The sequence below is a fragment of the Heterodontus francisci genome, chromosome 6 (genome assembly GCF_036365525.1).
Source record: "Heterodontus francisci isolate sHetFra1 chromosome 6, sHetFra1.hap1, whole genome shotgun sequence".
NCBI lineage: Eukaryota > Metazoa > Chordata > Chondrichthyes > Heterodontiformes > Heterodontidae > Heterodontus > Heterodontus francisci.
Genome location: NC_090376.1, coordinates 36140046 through 36165986, shown reverse-complemented (window position 1 = coordinate 36165986; position 25941 = coordinate 36140046). Strand labels below are relative to the sequence as shown.

General features: G+C 42.0%; 1 protein-coding gene across 6 annotated transcripts in view; it reads left to right on the top strand.

Annotated features, from left to right (window-relative positions):
- nbeaa (neurobeachin a) overlaps positions 1-25941 on the top strand; it is a 988762-nt gene that overhangs the window by 899200 nt on the left and 63621 nt on the right. For all 6 annotated transcript variants that reach the window (XM_068033481.1, XM_068033479.1, XM_068033480.1 and 3 more), the window contains 3 exons: positions 10794-10913; positions 20400-20552; positions 23221-23388. In XM_068033481.1, the coding sequence (XP_067889582.1) occupies positions 10794-10913; positions 20400-20552; positions 23221-23388 (441 nt within the window). The remainder of the gene's footprint in view (positions 1-10793; positions 10914-20399; positions 20553-23220; positions 23389-25941) is intronic.

The following is a 25941-nucleotide window of genomic DNA, read 5'->3' as shown; positions in this document are numbered from 1 at the left end:
TTTGAAATTTGCATACTGTAACACGGTCTCTTCACCCCTAAAGAGTTCCTATTGCAATGTGCATTGGCATTCAAAATTGGAGCAGCAACAACAGAAGGTAGAAGCCCCAGAGCAGAGTTGATAAGGGAGCCAACAATAGTGCTGATTGTTATCTGCAAATACACACGCATGAACTGTGTTCTAAAATACTGACTGTGTTAAACATGGATGGTTGTAATGTATGCCATTTTCTCCCATTTGATTCATATCTTTCCTGCCTCCTCTTCAGTTGCAAATTGTTGCTGATTTATGACTATGAAATTTGAGTTATGAGCTACAAGAAATGTACCTATATATGAGCATCACATGGGAAAATGATCTGACTGACAAAGCATGTCCTAAAAGCAACATTATTTAAGATATGCCAGCAGTGGGGTGTAGGTTTTTGAAAAACTGAGGTGTGTTACCAAGTTTTATTACAGAACCACAAATAGTGTACAAGTAGTTTGCTAACTTGTACAATTTTAATGACAAACATACATTTTCATAAACAGAAGTATCACTGAAAATACTCAGAAGTCCTTCATTTATACAGTTCCCCAGTTTTTACATAAATGCCCATACACACCTAAACGATATAGAACTGAATTTTCAACGATTCAATTGAGAAAAAAGAAATACATTCTTGATGAACAATTTTTGTTTTGCTTCCCGTCAACAACTAAATTACAGAATTTCTGAAAATAGAGACATGTTGTTGAAGCTTTTCACCTTGCACTCATCAGGATGATACGCAAGAATACCCAATGTAAGGGAAAACAACAACTTATGCTGCATGAGAAGAGAGTGCTGATTGGTTGGCAAGTGAACTCTGATTGGTAGAGGCATTGTCATGGAGAATGCACCAGTTTACGGTGACTAACAGTTAACTGCCAAGCTTTGTTTGAAATTTAAATCAGGCAGCTTGACTCTGATTGGTCAAGGCATTGCCCTGAGGAATGAACCAGCGAATTGCTGTCACTTATTTTGTTCAGCTGAAACAGGCACGATGTATGTACATGTTCTTTCTGTCTGCAAAGAACAGGGCCCTGTGTATTAATATATGTAGCTTCTAGTATATGCAAATGTGCCACACTGCGAGCTCTACTGACAATCTTAATTGGTTGTCAGTGTAATTCTTAGCACACTGCAGATTATTCAGCAAATGTTGTCCAATTGCGGAATCACATCTAATGTTGGACACTGTGTTTTGAGGTGTATCCCAAAAATTTGAGCAACAGGTAAAGCTAGCTATTTCACACAGCTACTATGCAGTAGCACACGTGTGGTGTTCACCACTAACAGGATGCTGTCGTCAAGCCAAAAAGATGTCCTGCCTATCACACGAATGAATAATGTGATATATGAAGTTCAATGCCAGTGTGATGCTAGGTATATAGGCCGTACATCCGAAAGACTGGCGGATCACATCAAACAACATGTCCCTTCCACTGTTCGCAACGGACATGGTACAGCCGTACCCAACCAGCCCGTGATTGCAAAACTCAAAACACAGTGTCCAACATTAGATGTGATTTAAGATTGTCAGTAGGGCTCACAGTGTGTGGTGCATTTGTGCGTACTGGAATCTACATATATTAATACACAAGGCCCTGTTCTTTGCAGACAGAAAGAACATGTACACACATTGCGCCTGTTGCAGCTGAACAAAATAAGTGACAGCCATTCGCTGGTTCATTTCTCAGTGCAATTCCTTGACTAATCAGAGTCAAGCTGCCTGGTTTAAATTTCAAACAAAGCTTGGCAGTTAACTGTTAGTCACCGTAAACCAGTGCATTCTCCATGGTAATGCCTCTACCAATAGAGTTCACTTGCCAACCAATCAGCACTCTCATCATGCAGTATAAGTGGTTGTTTTCCCTTATATTGGTTATTCTTGCATATTGTCCTGATGAGTGCAAGATGAAAAGCTTCGACAACATGTCTCTATTTTCAGGAATTCTCAAGTTCTGTACTACCAAACGACTATAACTAAATTACAGTTGCTGCTAATCACAGATTGTATATAAGAACATGAAGACACAAAAAATAGGAGCAGGAGTAAACCATATGGCCTTCTCGAGTCTGCTCCACCATTCAATAAGATCATGGCTGATCTGTTCTTGGCCTTAGCTCCACTTTTCCTGCCTGTTCCCCATAACCCTTGACTCCACTATAGTTCAAAAAGCTATCTGTCTCAGCCTTGAATATATTCAATGACAGCCTCCACATCTCTCTAGGGTAGAGAATTCCAAAGATTCATGACCCTCTGAGAGAAGAAATTCCTCCTCATCTCCATCTTAAATGGACGATCCTTTATTATGAAACAATGCCACCTAGTTCTAACTTCCCCCATGAGGGGAAATATCCTGTCAGCATCTACCCTGTCAAGCCCCCTCAGAATCTTATAGGTTTCAATTAGATCACTTCTAATTCTTCTAAATTTCTTCAATGAGTATAGGCCCAACTGGTCAACCTTTCCTCATAAAACATCCCAGGAATCAAACTAGTGAATCTGAACTATCTCCAATGCAAGTATATCCCTCCTTAAATAAGGTGACCAAAACTGTACGCAGTCCTCTACATGTGGTCTCACCAATGCCCTTTACAGTTGTAGCAAGGCTTCCCTACGTTTATACTCCTTCCCCTTTGCAATGAAGGTCAGTATTCCATTTGCCTTCAGAATTACGTGCTGTACCTAAGTGCTAACTTTTTTTAATTTCATGTATGAGGACACCCAGCAGTGTGCAGTCTCTCTCCATCTAAATAATATTTTGCTTTTCTATTCTTCCTACCAAAGCGGAGAACCTCACATTTTCTCACCTTATACTCCATCTGCCAAATTTTTTCCCACTCACTTAATCTATCTGTTTCCCTTTGCAGACTCTTTGGGCAGGATTTTGAGCCCCCGCCAGGGCCAGAAAAAGGCAGGTGGGAGCTAAAAATAGCCCTGCTGAATGGTATGCTGATTCCCTGGTTCATCCCGCCTCAGGGCCATTTTTGCGGAGGTGGGATGGGGGCGCGGCAGGGTTAACCGCCTGCGCATCTCAGGTAACTGACGTGGCTCATTAAGAGCTTATTCAGACCAATTGAAGGAAACCAAATGGGATTTTCCAGTCAGCCTCCGGAATCCCACAGGTGGTGAGGGCCAGTTTAGGTGCCTGGAGATGGCCTCTAGGAGAAGGTCGGGGGCCAGTGCTCCAGGCAGGCCGAGAGGCCCTCCCTGCCTACTTGGGTGCAGGAGCAGCCACAGGCCGTCCTGTAGAGGGACTTCCACCCACTCCTCCAAACACAGTGGTGGCTTGGCCGCAAAATCCACTTTTAATTTTATATTCAAATAAGTTGCTGAGAAAGTGCTTTCATTTTGAAGTGCCCTCTTTCTTACTCACTCTCTATTGCAGTCTGCTTCTCTTTTCAAGCTGGAAGGTCTCTGATTGGCCCTCGAGCTTCGAGAGCCCACCCATCTTCCTTAATTGAATGATGAGCCTATCTGCAGGTTAATTAAGGGGGCGCACCTGTGAAAATCACTATGAGTGACTGTTTCCCCCAGGAGTGGGTTCGGGACCCAAAAACAGTCCTGACCTCTGATTCCCACCCTGGAGGGAAAATGCTGCCCTTTATATCTGCTCAGAACTTGCTTTCCCACTCATCTTTGTATTGTCAGCAAATTTGCCTACAATACACTCAGCCCCTTCATCCAGTTTATTAACATAGATTTTAAATAGTTGAGGCACTAGCACTGATTCCTGTGGCACCCCAGGTTTTCTTAATCAAAGATGATGGGCTGAATTTTACTCGCTTGCTGCTCCACAAAGCTGCTGTGATATTATAAGCGGTGGCTCATTTACATGGCTGGGGCAGACTGCACACCCGCCCTGAGAATGTGGAGGGGGTGGACAGTCTGTCGCCGGCAATGGAGTCCATACCATTTTTAAAGGGCTTCCAGCCCTGACATATAATTTTAATTTTTAAAGTTATATGCACAACAAAATTAACGTAAACACTTAATAAATGATTCAAGACCCTCTCCCACCCCCCTAATTTATTAATTGTCGTTTCCTCTCCAAAAAAGCTTACCTTGCGATCCCGATCTTCCCCCCCCACCAACAATTTATTAACTTTCACCTTTAACCCCTTCCCACAATATTCTCCGCCAATCGCAATAGTTTTTCCCCCTCCCCCCCCGACCCTGAAAATTTACCTGCTCCCCACTCCCAACCAGTACTGCCTTGGATCTCCAAACGGAGATCTGAAGGCATGGGAGTCGTGGCAACCAACCGGAATATGGCAGAAGGACGGCCGATGGGAGCAGGTGGTTATTAATTCTTTGATTTGCATCAGTTTAAATATTCAAATCCTGCTCCCATCACTGAGCGGTGGGGGGTGGGGGAGGGGCGCCACGAGGCCTTGCCGCCGCCAGTAATATGAGGCAGGGTCTTCCCAGCCTCGAGGCCCGTAGCAGGCCTCTCCTGGAGGCATTTTCCGGGCCCGCCCCGCCACACACCTAACATCAAGCAGCCAGTAAAATTCACCCCTTAACTAAGCAAGAAGTTCATAATAGACCTTGGAGTGCATGTTCACAGGTCCCTGAAGGTGGCAGGACAGGTAGACAGAGTGGTGAAGAAGGCATATGGAATGCTTTTCTTTACTGGCCGAGGTATGGAATACAAAAGCAGGGATGTAATGCTGGAACTGTATAAAACGCTGGTTAGGCCACAGCTGGGGATTATTGCATACAGTTCTGGTCACCACACTACAGGAAGGACATAATTGCTCTGGAGAGAGTAAAGAGGAGATTTACAAGAGTGTTGTCAGGGCGTGAACGTTGCAGCTATGAGGAGAGATTGGATAGGTTAGGGTTGTTTTCCTTAGAACAGAGGAAGCTGAGGGGTGACTTCATTGAGATGTGCAAAATTATAAGGGGCATGGATAGAATAGACAGGAAGGACCTGTTTCCCTAGTGGAGAGGTCAATTACGAGGGCCACAGATTTAAGATGATTGGTGGAAGGTTTAGAGGGGACAAGAGGAAAAACATTTTCACCCAGAGGGTGGTGGGTATCTTGAATTCACTGCCTGGATCGGTGGTGGAGGCAGAAACCCTCAACCATTGTAAAAGGTACCTGGACATGCACCTGAAGTGCTGTAACCTGCAAGGCTATGGATCAGGTGCTGGAAGGTGGCATTAGATTGGCCGGCTAGTTTATTCAGCCGGCGCAGACATGATGGGCTGAATGGCCTCCTTCTGTGCCGTAACTTTTCTATGGTTCTATTCTATGGTTCTAAATGGAACATTAATATTTTAAAAGAAAAGCTGCCTGAAATATTGACCTGGTTTTGTGGTCAGCGGCGAAGCAATTCACTTGCCGCTGACCTCGAAGAAAGCTGCTCAAAAAACAATCTCTGTGGCACGGATTTCCTCTTTCCCAACAGCAGTTTAAATCTGATACTAAGTCAAGGGGATCTCCAGGCGTACAGCAGCAGAGTTGTCAGTAAGTAGCAAATCACATTGAAATATTCTCGCAGACAGCAAACCAGGAAGTTTAAAGCAGCGGATCATTATTTTTCATTTAAGATTTAATATAGCGAAATTAAGGATTCATGATTGAATTACGATAGAAGCTAAAATAAAGATAAAAAAAGGTTTTTAAATTAATTTTTTTTAATGTGGGTTTTTTTTATCATAATGGAGAAATTTGACATTCCACCAATATAAGATTAGCTTTTCAGTTCCAATGAGTGTGTTTAGCAGTATTTACGAAGTTAGTACACTGCTAAAATCCTAGTTACACCTCATTCAACAAGGTACAACTTTTTCAAGGACCGGGATTTTTCCCCCGGTGGACCGAGTGAAAAGTCGACTGAAAAGTCGTTGGCGAACCCGCTTCCGCCTGGCCTGGGGATCTGAACCACATTTTGCGGTTCCCCGGCCTTTAATTGTTCTAAGGCAGGACTTCCACCCGCTTGAGGCAGGAAGTCCCGCCTAATGTAGCTGCTGGCCAGTCAGTGGGCCGGCAGCTGTTAGTTCCAGCGCACCACTGGGAGCGGTGGCCACTGCTGGGACTGCAGCCCAGCTTCACGAAGAAGATGTCGGGGAGCTCGGAGAACAAAAGTAAGATTTTGGTGCCACACCGGGGGTGATCGGTTGGGCCCCGGTATGGCAAGGGTTGTCGATTGGGGAGAACGGGGACATGTTGGTTGTTGGGGGCAGTTGGGGCAGCGGCGGTGGCCCTCCATCGGGCACAGGATCATGAGGGCACCCTCTTGCAGGCTGTCAGAGAGCCGCCTGCTTTTGTCAGGCGGCTTGTTTGAGTTGCCCGACCAGCCGTGGCGGCGGTTGAAGGCCCTTAAATGGCCCTTGATTGGCCTGAGGCGGGCGAGCATTTTTCACCGCCACCGCTCTGCGTAAAGTGGCGGTGGAGACAAGAGCAGGTCGGAAGGGCCCCCTGCGAGCATCCCGCTCTATTTTACGCCCCGCCCCCCCCCCCCACAATACCACCTACCCGCTCTTTGGGGCATCGTCACATTCCGGTCAAACCTTTTTTACAATGCGGCTTACAGCTTGAGAGTGGAGGTTCCCGTAAGTTCATAAAGTTTTCCATTGGTTGGGGGTGGATGGGGAACCTCAAAAGCGCACCTTCTGGAGGAGTGCAGAATCACTAACAGCAACTCCTGGATTTATGCATTTTTTGCTGACGTGTAGACTCCTGCAGTTGCTGAAGTTTTCTGGCTGTTTTCCTTGGTTTAGAATTGTGCATTCTCTATCTCTTCAGTTGTTATTTACTGCAGTTTTACTTTGAACTGATCAATAAAATACACTTGAAAAAGTGTGATGGCATAATGATGGCAAACAAAATGCACTGTAGATGCATCACTTAGTATATATTACTAGTCGACCTCCCTTGACATTACTGATGGTGAGGTGGAGGGTACATTTTTTTAAATTTGATAAATACCTGTTAAATGCTAGGTATCTATCTTCAAATGCTCCATTGAAAAGCTTCTGGACTAATTAGAGAGCTTAGTTGCCATATATTTTAATGTAGACAAATGTAATATAATTCGTACTACCGTAGACATTCCCAGCACATAGAAAAGCCTTTGGCTGGAATTTAACAGCCTCCCCCACCCCCAGGAGCAGGTTATAGGCGGGGAAGCGTAAAACAATGTGGGAGGTGGGGGGGTGCCGTGCCCGTCGCCTACCCACCCCCGCTGCTATTTTACATGTGGCAGGGATGGTGGCAAATGGCCTGTCTGCCCCAGGCTCATTGACACTCTTAAGTGGTCAGTATCTCTAAATATAAATATAAATTGCCACTTAAGGGCCTCCTCTTGCCACCACTGGTATTTTACCAGTTGTGGACGGGCACATTAGCAGCTGAGGAGGTGCCCAGTAATGCCTGGGGGCTTCCTGATCGAGCACTCTGTGCCCCATGGAGGGACCCCCCCAGCAGCACAAGCTGCCCCCACTAAAATTACCCCTCCTGCCCTGCTCTCTGACCCACCACTCGCTGCGGCCCAGCCGATGGTCCCCAGCGAGGCCCGATCCCCGCATACCTGTTCCCAGGCGTCCATCATGGATCCACTTGCTGGGTGCAGTCCCACCAGTGGCCATTGCTCCCAGTGGAGCTACTGGGACTAAAGAACTGCCTGCCCTCTGATTGACCGGCAGGTGAGACGTCCTGGCTCAGAGGGGCGGAAGACTCAACTGAGGCCAATTAAGGGCCTGAGCCACACAAAATAGCACCGTGGCTTCCAGGCCTAGTGGAGGCAGCTCACCCCCGACTTTTCAGTAGTGGCCAGTGCTACCGCCTCAACGTTAAATTCTGGCTGTTATATCTGTGCTGGCTCTTTGCTTGGGCAATTCAAAATGAAATCCCATGTAATCCTGTATATTCTCCTGCTCCAAATATATGATTATGATTAGAGATACAGCACTGAAACAGGCCCTTCGGCCCACCGAGTCTGTGCCGAACATCAACCACCCATTTATACTTTCTTTTTTTTCTTTTCTTTTGGGCCTCCTTATCTCGAGAGACAATGGATACGCGCCTGGAGGTGGTCAGTGGTTTGTGAAGCAGCGCCTGGCGTGGCTATAAAGGCCAATTCTGGAGTGACAGGCTCTTCCACAGGTGCTGCAGAGAAATTTGTTTGTTGGGGCTGTTGCACAGTTGGCTCTCCCCTTGCGCCTCTGTCTTTTTTCCTGCCAACTACTAAGTCTCTTCGACTCGCCACAATTTAGCCCTGTCTTTATGGCTGCCCGCCAGCTCTGGCGAATGCTGGCAACTGACTCCCACGACTTGTGATCAATGTCACACGATTTCATGTCGCGTTTGCAGACGTCTTTATAACGGAGACATGGACGGCCGGTGGGTCTGATACCAGTGGCGAGCTCGCTGTACAATGTGTCTTTGGGGATCCTGCCATCTTCCATGCGGCTCACATGGCCAAGCCATCTCAAGCGCCGCTGACTCAGTAGTGTGTATAAGCTGGGGGTGTTGGCCGCTTCAAGGACTTCTGTGTTGGAGATATAGTCCTGCCACCTGATGCCAAGTATTCTCCGAAGGCAGCGAAGATGGAATGAATTGAGACGTCGCTCTTGGCTGGCATACGTTGTCCAGGCCTCGCTGCCGTAGAGCAAGGTACTGAGGACACAGGCCTGATACACTCGGACTTTTGTGTTCCGTGTCAGTGCGCCATTTTCCCACACTCTCTTGGCCAGTCTGGACATAGCAGTGGAAGCCTTACCCATGCGCTTGTTGATTTCTGCATCTAGAGACAGGTTACTGGTGATAGTTGAGCCTAGGTAGGTGAACTCTTGAACCACTTCCAGAGCGTGGTCGCCAATATTGATGGATGGAGCATTTCTGACATCCTGCCCCATGATGTTCGTTTTCTTGAGGCTGATGGTTAGGCCAAATTCATTGCAGGCAGACGCAAACCTGTCGATGAGACTCTGCAGGCATTCTTCAGTGTGAGATGTTAAAGCAGCATCGTCAGCAAAGAGGAGTTCTCTGATGAGGACTTTCCGTACTTTGGACTTCGCTCTTAGACGGGCAAGGTTGAACAACCTGCCCCCTGATCTTGTGTGGAGGAAAATTCCTTCTTCAGAGGATTTGAACGCATGTGAAAGCAGCAGGGAGAAGAAAATCCCAAAAAGTGTGGGTGCGAGAACACAGCCCTGTTTCACACCACTCACCACTCATTTATACTAATCCTACACTAATCCCATATTCCTACCAAACATCCCCACCTGTCCCTATATTTCCCTACCACCTACCTATACTAGTGACAATTTATAATGGCCAATTTACCTACCAACCTGCAAGTCTTTTGGCTTGTGGGAGGAAACCGGAGCACCCGGAGAAAACCCACGCAGACACAGGGAGAACTTGCAAACTCCACACAGGCAATACCCGGAATCGAACCCGGGTCCCTGGAGCTGTGAGGCTGCGGTGCTAACCACTGCGCCACTGTGCCGCCCATGGAGCAGGAAACAATAAATGTGAATATTATTAGTATAAGTGGAGAAGGAAAAGGGTCTGGTTGTGATTCCCTAGAAATTTCGAGTCAATGTGAAGCTGTCACCAAATAAGCTAATCAAATGAGGTTCTATCTCAAGGGTATTTGAGCATAAATTAAAAGAAGTTATTCTAAAATAAAAACTGAAAATTCTGGAATTACACAGCAGGTCTGGCAGAATATGTGAAGAAGAAACAGCATTAACGTTTCAGGTCAGTGACATCTTGTCCGAACTGAGAAAGCTTAGAAATGTAAATTTTTAAGCAAGATAGGGGAAGTGGGGGGAGGGGAAGAAAGAATAAAAGTGAAGGCCTGTGATAGGGTGGAAGGCAGGAGAGAATAAATGACAAAAGAGATGATGGTGCAAGGCAAAAGGAGATGGGAATGGGACAAATAAAGAAACAAAAGATGTGGCTAGAGGAGGTGTAAATGGGAAAAGCACAATCATCACTGCCTGCTGCCATGCAAAATAATGGGGACAGCGGTTATAATCTGAAATTGTTGGACTCAATGTTGAGGTTGGAAGGCTATAAAGTGCCTGGATGGAAAATGAGGTGTTCTTCAAGCTTACATTGACTTTCGTTGGAACGGCATAGGAGGCCAAGTTCAGAGTGGGAGTGGGGTGGAGAATTAAAATGATAGGTGACTGAAAGCTCAGGGTCACACTTGCATACTGAACGGAGGTATTCTGCAAAGCAGTCACTTAATCTGCATTTGGTCTCCCCCATGTAGGGGAGACTGCACCGTAAGCAGCGAATATGGTATATTTTCCGCAAGCAGCGGATACAGTATATTTTGCTCTTGTAGAAGTTATTTTAACCTTTACTATATTACCAGCGAAGCTGCAATTGAATTTTGTGTGCAATTTGTGCGCAATGGAGCACCTTACCTTCTGCAGTCTTATTTGACTACATTGAATTTTTATGCCAAAGTTTTCTTCCATTCCATCTAAGCCATGAAATACATGCATTTCTTCCCTGGTCTGATGCTCCATAAATTGTGCACCATCATTAAAGTTGTTTGAAATTAAAAACTAATAAGATAATCATAGAAGTGGAATATATATTTGAAAATAGTTAAAGTTCATATCTTGGGCAGTTCTGTAGTTTCTTTTTTATTTTTTAGATCCGATGTGATCGATCTTCCTACTTCAGAAGTACTCATTTATTGATCAGACTTCATTTAGCTAATACGTAGTGGTTAATTCCAGATTATCATTTTGTCAAATAAATGCAACTTCTTGTTTTTTTTTCAGGAACCATTTACCACATTTTTCCTTAATGCAAATGAAGGAAAATTTGATTATCCAGAGCGAACATTCTCTTCCATAGCAAAATCATGGAGAAACTGTCAGAGAGACACCTCAGATGTAAAAGTAAGTGTTGCTGACTGTATTAAAGTACATTAACGCTGTTGTGCTACATGTACTTGCTCATGTTTAGGGTGATTCAAGTTTTAGTGGATGGGTTTACTGGGTGCCCCTGCATCACTTCCAGTCCAGTGAAAATGGAGCTTATGCATGCACTGGTAGATCTGAATGCCCATTAAATTATAATATTTGGAAAGAGTCAACATCACTATCATCTCACAGCTAACATTAGAAATGAATTATAAGAGTGAACTATCAGGAAAAATTTTAAATTTAGTTTCATACCAGCTGCAGTTATATAGCTGCAAGTAAAAATTCCATATGGCCTCAGCCCACCTTATATCAGTGGTCTTGCAGCTCCTACTGATGATTATGATTAGAGGTACAGCACTGAAACAGGCCCTTCGGCCCACCGCGTCTGTGCCGAACATCAACCACCCATTTATACTAATCCTACACTAATCCCATATTCCTACCAAACATCCCCACCTGTCTCTATATTTCCCTACCACCTACCTATACTAGTGACAATTTATAATGGCCAATTTACCTATCAACCTGCAAGTCTTTTGGCTTGTGGGAGGAAACCGGAGCACCCGGAGAAAACCCACGCAGACACAGGGAGAACTTGCAAACTCCACACAGGCAGTTCCCGGAATCGAACCCGGGTCCCTAGAGCTGTGAGGCTGCGGTGCTAACCACTGCGCCACTGTGCCGCCCTTTGATGTTGCTTTTATATTCCCATTACTTTAATTAGTATGCCAGCAAACCACTATCTGTCGCCCAAATTTTGGTCCTCTTACTACTTCATCTGGTTTCCTTACCTCAGCGGCAGACTTATAGGGCTGGATTTTGTTACGCTCCCGACGTCGGGCTCTGTGGTGGGGGGGGGAGGGTGGCCAGAAGATCGCAGTGGCCCACCACAGAGCCCAACGCCAGAATACCAGGCCCAATCTTCCCATTGGCGGCGAGACTCTGCGGTGTCCCCACCCGCCACTCGGTAATGGGACTCGACTTTAAATATTGAAATTAACTTTATGCATACATTTAAATTAAATTTCCCCACGATCTTACCATCGGATCTGGATCTTCAGTGCGACGTGCAGCACTCACACGCCTTCACTTTCCCGTCTAGGGATAGCTGGCACCACCGAGGTGGGGAAGAGGGGATTTTTAATGTAGTGTGGGGGGAGGGGTCAACTCTGCATTTTTAGTGTTGTGGGGGGTGGGGAGGGAAGGGGTGACCTCTGCACTTTGTGAAGGTTGGGGGGTGGGTGTGAGAGGGGTCAAATTTGCACTTTGTGTAGTTTGGGGGAGAAACCCTGCAATTTCAGTGTATTGGAAGGGGGGAACAGGCCAAATATTTATTTTTATGTAGTGGGTGCAGGGGGAGGGGGACAACTCTGCATTCTCTCAGTAGGGCTTGTAACTTTTTAAAAATAACGGCAGCGTCTCGACAGAGACAACTGACGCCATTCATGGCGTCGCCGAGGCCTAGTTCCCAAAGCCAAAGTGGGGGAGGCGGAAGGCCAACTGGAACAATTCTCCGTAACTGGCCAATTAACTTACCTTATGTGGCTATCTGCCGCTTGCGAGTTGGTAGCCCTTCCACCCCACTCCCGCCTCTGGGAAAATGGTACCAGCAAAGTGGCACAAATTTTCATGCCCGCCTGCCTCTGTACCTGCCCCAATATGGGGGTGAAAATTCTGCCCATGAAGTCAGCAAAAATAAATTTGAATGAAGTATGTTTGTTGTATTCTCTCTCTTCGTTTTCTCCCCCCCCCCCAAAATTGTTGGCTAAGAGATTGTCTGAACAAAGCTAATTAACATGGTTGTCATTAATAACATGGACTACAAACAGGCGAGGTACAGTATTACAAAGGTTCTGCTAGTGTTGACTTAATGTTTTTCTCACTACAATAAACACAGCAGGAATGGCATTTGTCCTCAATGTGTCATATTGTTGTGGTTCAGTCCAACGCTGGTTACATTTGCCCAGGGCAGTTAATTAACCATTAATGACATGTTCTATTTTAAATGCAGCTTGTTCCTTAAAGCCACTTTTTCTTAACCATAGGCAGATTGGGCCCAGTAATGTTGCATTTCATTGCAATTTATTTTAAACAATGTCATTTGTGTTTGTCTGTTGTCTATGTATTTTGGGGGGAAAAAGTAGAAGTATCATTGTTTGCAAAAACACGTTAAAGCAGATATGTATGCATGTGCTTCGTATGATTATATGTGTTAAATTTACAGGTAATTGTGAGATCTGATCAAAAGAAATGTTTGATATATGATCTTCCATGCCCCAAAATTGGTCAAGAATCTATGTTTTACAATCTTTCTTTATTAATCCTGGCCTCCTCCTGTGGTAATGAGAGCAAGCTGGGAAAAGAGTGGCTGTTAGTAAGATGACCTTTCAGGAAACAAGTCACCCGGAAAAGACCTTAGCTAGTCCAGTTGGCTTCACACTGATTTTTTAAAATGTAGTGACAAGCAAAGGAATCACTGTCCAGACTTCTTTTCTTTATTTAATAAAAACTGCTCAAAGTAGCCACTGTGTGTGCTCAAAAGGCTTTGCAGGCCTCATGAGTTTGACGAAATGCCATTAAACCAGCGTAAATTAATACAGTTAATGGGGAGGGTTTCTGAATGATTAGTCAGTCCATTATGAGTCTTTTCCAGAATTAATGGACGCTAAGGGATCAAGAACTAGAGAAGAGATGGCATTTTTAAAAGCATGCAGTGAATTACATTGGAAAAGTGGAAACGTATGTTTTGGATTTCATTTCACTGAGCAGCCATAATAACACTATGTTGCAATAAAAGTGGAATGTAAACTTTATGTAGGACCTGGTAAGAAGAGTACAATTTTGATGAATTTGTAGTAACAAATATGAGCTTATGTGTGGCTAAAGAGTCTTATGTGTCACTATCCATGAATTAACACACGTTTAAAATACTTTACTTGCATTTTCTTTTCCTCCTCCAAGCCGGCCCCCCACCAAATTTAGAATTTGGAACCGTCAAGAGTCTGAGCGGCCCTGTGTTATTAAAATCATCTCATGTTAGTATTACATGAGGCTGTATGCATAATGTGTGCCTGATCTGGAGTTTTGTCTTATTTCACACTTCTTTGTTGTATTTTAACTAAAGCTATATCAAGGAATAAAATTGCATTCAGTGATAGTAAGAGAAGTTTACATTACTTTCATTAATTTAAACAAACCGTGCTTTGATACTACATGTTGTAATAGTGGTAAATAACTATTTTTAGGAACGCTAGAGGAAAATGTCTTCTGTCTAACAATTAAGAATGTATTTTCTAGATCACATCCCTCGCACGTTACAGGGCTGAGGTATCAAATTTAATTGGTTACTTTAGTGACTGTAGTGATTTTTTTTTGCATTATTATATCTGTGACCCTAGAAAAGCCTATATAGAGTCAGATTTCAAGCAGAGTGTCATCCGTTTTGATCATGTTACGCGTTGTAGTGCCTTAATGCTTGTAACAATGTAATCTGGTAAATTTAATCTGTTGCTAGGAGTTGGGAAATTGGAGCTTCACATCGTTTCTTTTTAAAGAACGGTATCATGTTAGTGTATAGTGCAGCAATAGGTTTTCAAATTGTTTAATTAAAATAAGGATGAGAGAATTTCAGCAGTAAGAATTGTACTTAACCTTTGAGCACTGAGGAAGTGCATAACCACTAAAGTCAAACAAGTGAAAGTACTGATAGGTGAGAAAGTACAAATAAAACAATGTCTAAATAATTTATGATGTGATTAGTTAAATAGCTTACAATAGATGGCAGTGTGAGTTCTTCACAATATCACAATAGCTCACAAAAAAACTCCCATTTCTGGCTTTACCACTTATCCACTTGAGTACTGAAGCAGCTATTAAAACCCTGAAATCAATGTTATGACCTTCTGTCGGAAAGCAAAAACAAATCCAAATGATTGTGTTGAGTAATATGTGAAAACTTAAGCAGAAATTTTAGGAATTCCATAACGTCATTTAAAGAACAGATTTGCAAAAGACTATTACTGCCTACTCAGTGTTAAAAGGTATATGCAATCTATCAAAAATCCAGGATTTCAAATATTGAGACCCAAGGTATTAGGCTTCAAAGTTTGTGTTTTTTGTGCCTATAAGAATAGAATAATTAAATAATTCTTGAGTTGAGATCTGACTGAGGTTTGAGACTTCTCTATAATTTGATTCCATGATACTTAACATTAGAAGATTTGAGCTAACAAATTGCCCAAATAAATCATGAGATGAAATATATTCAGGTTTTGAAAGTTTGCAAATATTAACATACAAACAATTACATAGCAAATAACAACTTTTTATTGACTATTTAAATAGCTTAATGCCTTTTTAAAAGAGTAGATAAAAGAATTTCCTGAGAACAATATAGTATTTGCACAGTGTAGTTTTAAAGACATAAACTACCTGAAGGGTTTGCTTAAAATGTACCAGAATTGTGTGTCATTCACATAGAAACGTGTATATTTCTCTCATGACGTTTGTGTCAGGAAGTTCTTTTTTAACAGAAATGTAACCACCAAAGAAATCTCCATTTGTTCTGAATTGTATAATAGGTAAAAGCAGCGGCCCATATTTTGTAATCAGTGGTGAAGCAAGGGCACTTACTGCTGACCTCGAAGAAAGCTCCCACAAAGATCTAGTGATCTCCGCTTTCCCGATGGCACTTTAAATCTGGAGCCAAGTCAAGGGAACGTCTTGGCATGCGGCGGCAGTGATGTCAGCAAGCGGGGTGCAGTCAATTACACTGAAGTATTCACACACAAATCAGAAAGTTAAAATCACTTAATATCCTTCATTTTTAATTTATATTTTCAGATAGTGAAATGAATAATTATGATTGGGTAAAATAGAAGCTAAAATAGAGATAAACTTTCAGAAAAGAAAAAAATGATAATTATCTGGAATTCTTTTATCATTATGGAGAAACTTAACATTCTATAAATATAAAACTAGCTTTTCAGAGCCAGTGAGGGTGTTTAGCTGTAATTATGAAATTAGCACACTGTTAAAAACCCAGTTACACTCCATTCAACAAAGTTTAACTTTTTAAGGGTTTTTACAGCAAGACTTAATAGTGTAAGGGTGGATGTCCTTATCAATTCAATTGATTTCCCATTGATTGCAGTCTGAGGGGGCTCCTCAACAGCACATCCTCTGGAAAAGCATATAATCACTCACAGCAACATCTGGATATATGTGTTATTCTGCACACGTGCAGACTTGAGAAGTTGCTGTCAGTTTCAATGAAGGAATGATGGCAACGCTGACAGTTTTGCCATCATTGCTACAGCAAAATCTGGGCCACTCGATTAATTATGAATGTTGGAATTGTGCCAGGTAGCATGATTTTATCATCTTGCATCATAGTAAAAATGCATAATCGTAATCTTACATCTCTCTTTTGCAAGTTATTTTCTATCCTCTTAAGTGCCTTTGCAAATTTCCTAACTAACTGGGTCGATGGCTAATCATTTGCTAGCCTCTCCTTTGCTGTTCTTTTGTTAAGTGCTAGGAGTATGCAAGGGTGGAAGAAATGGTACACACCTTTTAGCTTTTCCCATCCTCCCATCTAGAAAATTGTCTTCTCTTCACCTGACTGTTTGGACAATGTGGTAGACATCACACACTTTAATGAGATATTTTTGTTATCTATTCTTCCAAATTCATTGATATTGTTAAAATTATATCTGATAGAATTCTAGATGGACAAAAATCAATATGAACTCATTTTGTGCCAAAGTAATCCTATCCTTTCCTGAGCATTTAAATTAACAATTTTGTGAATATGAACAATGAAAACTTAATTTTAATTTTGTGGTGTTTTGGAGGTGTGCAAAGTTCAAGAAATTTATTGTGTTTTCTTCAATACTAGAGATGGAAACTTAAATCATAAAATAATTTTTGCAGTGAACATTTCTGCAGTGATTATTTTGGAACATCCATGGCACCCTTTGCTTCTCAAAACTCTTATTGCAAAATGTAAGGTGCAAACTTCCTTGTGAACATTTTTAATATAGCAGAACAAAGGTGCATATGACCGATTTCAGGTTGATAATACAAGTGAGAACCAGGCTAAATATAGAAAGTTCAGAGGGGAAGTAGAAAAAAAATAAGAGAAACAAAGAGAGAGTGTGAAAAGAGGCAGCTAACATAAAAGAGAATCCAAAAGTTTTCTATAAGCTTATAAATAGTAAAATGGTTGTAAAAGAAGGAGTGGAACCGATTAGGGACCAAAAAGGGGATTTGCGCATGAAGGCAGAGGGCATGGCTGAGATACTAAATGAGTGCTTTGCATCTGTTTTTATCAAGAAGATGTTGCCAAAGTGGGAGTGAAAGAGGAGGTAGTTAAGACACTGGATGGGTTAAAAATTGGTAAAGAGGAGGTATTAGACAGGCTGGCAGTACTTAAAGTTGATAAGTCACCAGGACCGGATGAGATGCATCCGAGGATACTAAGGGAAGTGAGGGTGGAAATTGTGGAGGCACTGACCATAATCTTCCAATCCTCCTTAGGTACAGAGGTGGTGCCAGAGGATTGGAGAATAGCAAACGGTACACCCTCGTTCAAAACAAGTGTAAGGATAAGCAACTATAGGTAGTCAGTTTAACCTCACTGGTGGGAAAGCTTTTAGAAATGATAATTTGTGACAAAATTAACAGTCACTGAACAAATGTGTATTAATGAAGGAGAGCCTACATAGATTTGTTAAGGAAGATCGTGTTTAACTAACTTGTTTTTTTATGTTGTACAGAGAGGGTTGATGTGTACTTGAACTTCAAGAAGGCATTTGATAAAGTCCCACATAACAGGCTTGTCAGCAAAGCTAAAGCCCATGGAATAAAAGGGACAGAGGCAACATTGACAACAATTGGCTGAGTCACAGGAAAGAAAGAGTAGTGGTGAACAGTTTTTCAGATTGGAGGAAGGAATATAGTGCTGTTCCCCTAGGATCGATATGAGGACAGCTGCTTTTTTGTACCTAGACTTGGATTACAGAGCACAATTTCAAAATTTGCAGATGACACAAAACATGGAAGTAATGTGAACTGTGAGGAGGCTAGAGATAGATTTTAAGAGGAGATAGACAGACTGGTGGAATGGGCGGGCATGTGGCTGTTAAATATAATGCAGAGCAGTGTGAAATAATACATTTTGGTAGGAAGAATGAGGAGAGGCAATACAAAGTAAAGGATAGGTCTAAAAGGGGTGCAGGAGCAGAGGGACCTGAGGGTATATGTCTACAAATCAAAGGTGGCCCGGCAGGTTGGGAAAGTGGTTAATAAGGCATACGGATTCCTGGGCTTTATAAGTAGAGGCATAGAGTACAAAAACAAAGAAGTTATGGTGAGTACTTTATAAAAAACTGGTTCAGCCTCAACTGGAGTATTGTGTCCAATTCTAGTCACCACACTTTAGGAAGGATGTGAAGGCATTAGAGAGAATGCAGAAAAGATTCACATGAATGGTTCCAGGGATGAGGAACTAAAGGCAAAAAATAACCTGACCCGAGCCTGACAGAACCACATCCGACCCGAGCCCGACCCGGCTCAAGTCCTTCCATTTTTTTCCGCGCCTGACCCGACCCGACCATCAGTTAACTTACCTTCCGTTTTTCACTTTGTTGCTGATCTGCACAAGCTCAAAATAACTGTAACAAAACCAAATTTCTAGTCAAAAAATTAAATTAACAGTGGAGCCATTTACCTCTGATAGAGCGTGTCCAACCCAGCCTGACCCAAGCCCGAGTGCCAGACCCGGAAGTGCAATCCTACCCAACCCGAACGCGACACATGTCGTCAGGCCCCGTCGGGTTCGGATCTGGTAGCAGGCCTTTATGAAGAACTTCAGTTACATGGATAGATTGGAGAAAGGGGGCTGTTTTCCTTAGAGAAGAGAAGATTGACAAGAGATTTGATAGAGGTGTTCAAAATCTTGAGGCGTTTGGACAGAGTAGATAGGGAGAAACTGTTCCCATTGTCGGAAAAGTCGAGAACAAGAGGACACCAATTTAAAGAATCAAAGGCAACATGGGAAAAACATTTTTATGCAGCGAGTGGTTAGAATCTGGAATGCACTGCCTGAAGGGAAAAAAATTTGCCGGGCTAAGGGGAAAAGGCAGTGGAGTGAGACTAGCTGAATTGCTCTTCCAGAGTGCCAGCATGGGCATAATGGACTGAATGGACTCCTTTTGTGCTGTAACCATTCTGCAATTCTATATTAATAGTGCATTGCGAATTGACAATTGATATTAAAGTCTGTTTTACAGTTTGGAATATGTCCCTGCTAACGTGGTCAGTGTTCGGCAAGGAAGAGCACAGAAGGTCTTCATTGCATGTTAAATGTAGATATTATTAAATAGAATTAACTAAATCTTTTATAATTAATTATAATTAAATAATGATATTAGGGCGAGCATTTTTGTTGAGGGTATTGGGTGATTTCATAAACAATAAATAGCTTTCAAATGATTTATAAGATCATAAGAACTAGGAGCAGGAGTAGGCCGTCCGTACCCCTCGAGCCTGCTCCGCCATTCAATAAGATCATGGCTGATCTTTTCGTGGATTCAGATCCACTTACCCGCGCTCCCACCGTATCCCTTAATTCCTTTATCCTTTATCATTACCTTAATCTTGAAATTAGATGATAGCCTTGAACTCATGTCCAGATATTTATTATTATTAATATATTATTTTAGTCAGTTCCTCATGGCGTTGCAGTCAAAACCAAATGCAGTATTCAGCTCAAGCGGGGTGGGGCCGGAGGAGGGAGGGAGGGGAGATGGAGGAAGAAATGCATCAGGAATGAAGGAAAGAGGTAGGGAGGAAGAGAGGAATAGAGAAAATAGTAAGACAGGGAAGAGGGGTGGCAAATGTCAATCAAACTGAGGGGCGACAAGCCCAAATGGGGTGAAGACACCTCAGCTGTATAACTTTATCAATGGCGGTGGGGGGTGGTGGTGGTAGAGAATGGGAGGCACTCCCAATAGGTCCAACAAACATCGAGGGAGAAGAGAGAAATGGAGATGAGCACAAAACTTAATTCACTGAATAAGAGATAACACCTATTATTGCTTTATTACAAAAATGGCCTGTTTTCCATTGGAGATGGTGGGGATTTAGAATTGATAGTATGAGATATAAAATTCAAAATTTTCAATGCACTGCCATATAACATAAGTTGCTTAATTGTACAAATCCATGCAGCAGATAAGACAACTTGTTCTATTTTTGCATAATTGTTATTATGTTAATCATACCTACGTGGTATGATTTATCTAATCCTCAGACATGTTGGTGTGTAACCTGTCATTGCCTAAAAATAATGATAATTGTGCTGCTGAAGTTTCATAAAGAAATCTTGAATTTTGTTTCTCCATAGTTATAGAAATGAAAAAAAGCTTTGTTGCCTTTTGTCTCTTTCTCAACCAGGAGCTAATTCCAGAATTCTACTATTTACCTGAAATGTTTATGAACAGTAATAACTATAACCTTGGCATCCGAGAAGATGGAACTGTTGTTTCTGATGTTGAGCTTCCACATTGGGCAAAGAAGCCGGAGGATTTTGTCCGCATTAACAGAATGGTAAGAATGATATCTGGCTCTTGCGAAATGACTGCTCATTGGATAAACTGCAAGTAGCTGTTTTTCCGAACTACATGTGGCTAGACATTTCCCAGAGACTTATTCATGTAACCTTATTAAAGCAGAGTGTTCAATACTAACATGATTTTTGTCTGACCTCCATGATGTCACCAAAGGACAGAAGCAGTGAGTGTTCCTGATAATGTTACATGATTGTTGGGTTCATCAATCATAATTTACCAGTTTTAAAAAGCTTCTCACAGATGTGCATCTGCAGTATTACTCAGCCATTCAATCCCAGCAGGCTTTTGCAGGGTGGTAACCATAAATAGAACACATTCAGCTCGTTGTTCAAATATACTAAAGATACGAATGCAAAGGAGACTGAAGATGAGGAATTCTGGGATTTTTGCTGTTAGTTTTAGTTTATCTTCCAAATTACAAGGCCCTCATTCCCACTGTTTACTACGAATGATATTAACTTAGATTTTCAACATGATACAAAATCTAACTATTCATCTTTACTTGCGACTTATGTTTTATTAAAAAAAACTGCTTTAATGAAACATTTTTTTTGATCTGGTCAAAGAATTGTATGTAGTCAAATGCACCAGATTCTCAAGTGAACTGAATTGGTGCCTATCTCCGAATAACACAGTTCTTTACGTGACTTGACACTGGGCCAGCTGCATTCAGCTTGAGGCCAAAGTGCATATGACCTGTGCTTGGAACTGGCAAACTGAAAGAAATAGTTATTAAGCAATTAAAAACATTTAGAGGTTATTATGGTTACAAAAATAAAAAAGTCTTTTTCGAATATTCATTATTTTCTAGCCAAAAATCCTTTTTATTAGTTACTATGCAATGACTTAGCAGAAGATTTTGAAAAGTTATTAACCTCATTATTTTAAAAAAAGTATTGTCAGGTGCCCTGCCGTCACGCTCACTGTTCCTAAGTTGAGTAAGATACTTGTTCCTTTACATATGTGAGCTGCTGGAAGATGAGTGAGAGTAGTCCATTATATTTTAGCCGTCAATTTTCATACATTTTCTCTGTAGGGCAGCTCTTGGGTTTCTCTAGTGTCTACACTGCCAGTGCAGATCAAAATGATTATTGTCCAGGTGCAGCATCACGGGGAAGCCTTGGTCTAAAAATCTGTAGCGCAGAATGCTGGAGCATCAACATACTTTAATGCCCTGTGCACTGAATAATAAATTTGCATAAATTTAATGATACGTTAGTATTTCTATATTGTACAGAAGTATAAAGGTAGAAACAGTCGCTTTATCATAACTTATAGAGCACAATTTTATTTACTGAGGGAATGCTGCATTTTAGAGGTGCCATCTTTTAGATGAAATGTTATAACTGAGATTCAGTCTGTTGTTTAAGTAGATGTAAACATCCCATGGCACATTTCTGAAAGATGCAGGAGGTTCTCCCAATGTCCTTGCCAACATTCTTCCCCAAATAAAACCAGCAAACCGGACTGGTCCTTTATCATATTGTTGTTTACAAGTTGGAGCAGTGATTGCTGCATGCCTTGTGTGTTGTTAGATTATATGGTTTTCATTCAGCCATGCCATTTCTCCGCTATGACATTGTCAAATAAACAATGTTGCGCTATTTAAAAAACTTTGGAAATTTCATTAAGTCGTTAAATTTGTTATAAGGCATAGTATATCAGAATTTTTTTCATAAAAACAAGTTTTGGAGGGTCATTTGACAGCTATTTCAATTATGACATATCTCCTGAATTGTTTCAGTGGTTTTTTTTTTAAAGAGCTTTGGGCTAGGAATGTTGCCACACTCTTATATTTTAGTTAAATTACTGCCCTGTTAAATAGAATCCATGGTTGGAAATTCTCAATCTAATTTAAAACAGTGTCCAGAGAATTGTCCCAAACGTTTTGGTCTTTGTGTTTTAATATTCATCCGTGAATATCATCTATTGTTGTAAGTTCTAGAGAGCCGCTTAAATATGATGATGGCAGCTAAATATGTCAGCATAATTCAATGAACTGTGCTGACTTGACCTTGAGGATGAGTGCATTATGATGATTTGTATTTTCTAATTCTTAAATTATTCGGTGAGCAGAGCAAATGAAAATGTATGAGGTCAGACTACAATGATTTTATATAATCAGGCATATCTGTCATACATTTTCTTAAAGGAATAATAATCCTTTTTTGTTTGTTATGTTTCAAAATTGCTCAACTTCCATAGAGTATTTTAATAAAATTAAAATAATTCAAATTATTATAATTTTCGTTATTGAATTGTAAATATTGTTTGCAGTAATAATATTTAATGTTTTGCATGAGCTTGAGTATTTTGGAGCAAACACCATGATGTAGTTTTTACATTTTACTCGAAAATGTAAATATTATGTTTCTGGGCAATCTCATAAAATGAAAAATCAATTTGGTGGTTTCATGAATTAAATTTATCAACATTTATACTGTATTTTGAAAATGGTAAAAGTATTCCAGTGTAACAAATTTGCATTACTGTAATTAATTTTTTAAGGGTGGTTGAGGAGGAGGAAGAAAAACAAAAAGCAACCATAAAGGATGCAGGCTTGATAAATATTTTACTGTGTGAATAGTAATACAATAATGTTCTTTGGCTCCTTTGTTTTATTATTTCTAAATGTTTTTATCCAGGCTCTGGAAAGTGAATTTGTTTCTTGCCAACTGCATCAGTGGATTGACCTTATTTTTGGATACAAACAGCGAGGCCCAGAGGCAGTTCGTGCTCTCAATGTTTTCCATTACCTGACTTATGAGGGTTCTGTGAATCTAGACAGTATCACTGATTCTGGCCTTAGAGAGGTAAGACCTAACAAATACAGCAAATGCAGATATCACAGTATTTACAGTCATTTTTAGAACTTTCTAGAAGTGCTGCTACCAATGTTATGCTGCAGAGACCTGTTTAATATATGCCTTTCAAAGAAAATCTTTGTATTGAACGCAGTAGGCATTTTTGAAGTTAGCTGAGATAATGGGCTGAATTTTCATTGGGCTGAGGATGTGGGTTTGGAGGCGGGGGTGCCGGCAATTTCATGCTACCAGCCAGTGTGCCAGTCTGCTGGCATATTCCCTCCTCTGGTGTATTTTCATTGAGGCTGGATCAGGGAGTAGGGATATGGTGATGGCTACCTGCCCACCAGAGGTGGGTAGCCAATTAGGCCAATTAAAGTGCCTATCAAGGGCACTCATCACATGCCATTTGGAATTTCTAGACGGCAGGCAGACCTCCCCCACTGAGGCCAAAGCCTGGCCAATTGATGGAGGCGACCTCCCAGCAGCAGACTGAAGGGGACCAGCAATGCGTCATTTAAACCCCTCCCCTCTCCTACAGCCATGATTGCCAGAGTACCACAGCTGCAGCTGCAAGACATCTTGTAGAGAGGCTCCCCCTCCACAATGATTTCCTGGCAGCTGTGGCCACTTCTTATTTTTAAACTTTCTAAAGTCTTCAGCGAGCACCTCCATCTTTAGGTGACCTCTTGTTCTCTCATCTACATCAGCAGTGCCCACCCCTCCTGGTGGGGCTGCCAGCCGCCCAGATCCTTGGTTGCTCCATTTGGCTTTCCCGGCTGTGGAGCCCGCCCTGCTGTCCTTAATTGGACGGGTCTCCTGGGCGGCCTTTTAATTCGTTGCTTCCTCAAAATCTCCCTTCCCGAGGCCAGCATTTCCTCCCAAAGTCACGACTGGGACCTGGGAATGAAAATGTCCCAAATACAGTGGACTGGATATTAAGAAGCCCTCGATGGCGGGATCCGGGGTGGGGGGGGTGCCTGAAGATTGTCCCGGATGAGGCCTGCCATGGACCTTGACGCCGGCAGGGCCCGGCCTGATCCTCACAGCGGCGGCAAGGCACAATGGCGGCCTCCCTACCACTGGGCGACAGGATCTGAAATAACATATGCAAATGAATAAAATTAATAAATTAACATGCACTTACCTGGGAATTTATGGGCCCTCCGTGATCTTCAGAGCAGCAGCCGGCACTCCCACATCTTCAGATCCCCATCTGGGGGAACGAGGCACAACACTGGTGGGAAGGGGGGAGAAGGTAAGTTTCTCAGTACGGGAAGTAGTGGGGAACGGAGTCAAATGTATGTCATGGGTCTAGGAGATGGTGGGAACGGTTGTAGTGTAAACTTCGTGCAGTTTGTGGGGGGAGGTCAGATGGTAAGGTAAGTTTTGGGGGAAGGGCAAATAATTAATTTAATTGTTACTGGGGGGATGGGAGAGGGGCAAAATAAATGTTTTCATTTAATTTTATGCCATGTATCTTTAAATATTTTTAAAAAGCCAATAGGGCTGACAGCTCTTTAAAAATAGTGTCAATGTCTGCTCACAGGCAGCTCCATGTTGTGGAGGGAGTGGGGGGGAGGGGGGCGGCCCGTCCCAGCTATTTAGATGAGCCGCCGTGCTTGAGATTGTGGCAGGTCGGGCCGCCGTTTTTGAAGCTCGCCACCGGGATCAGCAGCAAGCTCATAAAATCCAGCCCAGTGTGTACCTTGTGTTCACTATATGTGAGATAGCATGTTTATTTCTCTACTGACTAAAATCATAGAATTTCATTACACAGAATTCAGCCAAATGTGCATATGCCTATGCTAGTCCACTCAGTCTTATTCCCTCCCCTATCCCTAAACCTTAAAAAAAATTCTAATATTTATCCAGTTCCCTTTGAAAAGCTATTACTGATTCTGTTTCCACCACGGTTTCTAGTAGAACATTCTGAGTTCCTTGAACCTTTGGACTAATTTTCAACCTGCATTTCATGCTTTGCTTCTTTTGGATATCCACCAGAACTGTTTTCTAAGCTTCAGGGGAATTTTTCGAACCTCAGCAAAAGCATTGAAAATCTGAGTGTAATCACATATAATTCACATTGCCTCGGTAGAAGTCACAGAGAAATCATCAAGCTCTTGAACTTGCTGCTGTTATTCCATGGAAATACTTGATTTTTTTAACAATCTAGGGAAAGACCAATAGACCAGTAGGAGCATGACTGGGCGTACATTATTTACTTTTTTATTAAAATGTAAAATTGAATAAAGTTTGCAACATTTGTCATGGCATAACAAGCTACTTTGAAGAAATAGTTGTGGGAGCTCAGTGTTTTCAAAATTCACCCTCTAACTGTCTTTTCCTTTAAACCCAAAATATGTCAATTCCTTTTAACCCCCCAGCATTTGAAAATAACCTACCTGAACAAAACATCTGCAAGGGACAATTTTGAAATCATAAACATGTCCATGTGGAATTACTGCTTCCTCAAACAGTGACCCTCACTGTCCTTTTTCTACTCTTTTTTTTGGACAACTCTATTTGAAGGTCACAACAACATGATTTTAATGGGCCCAA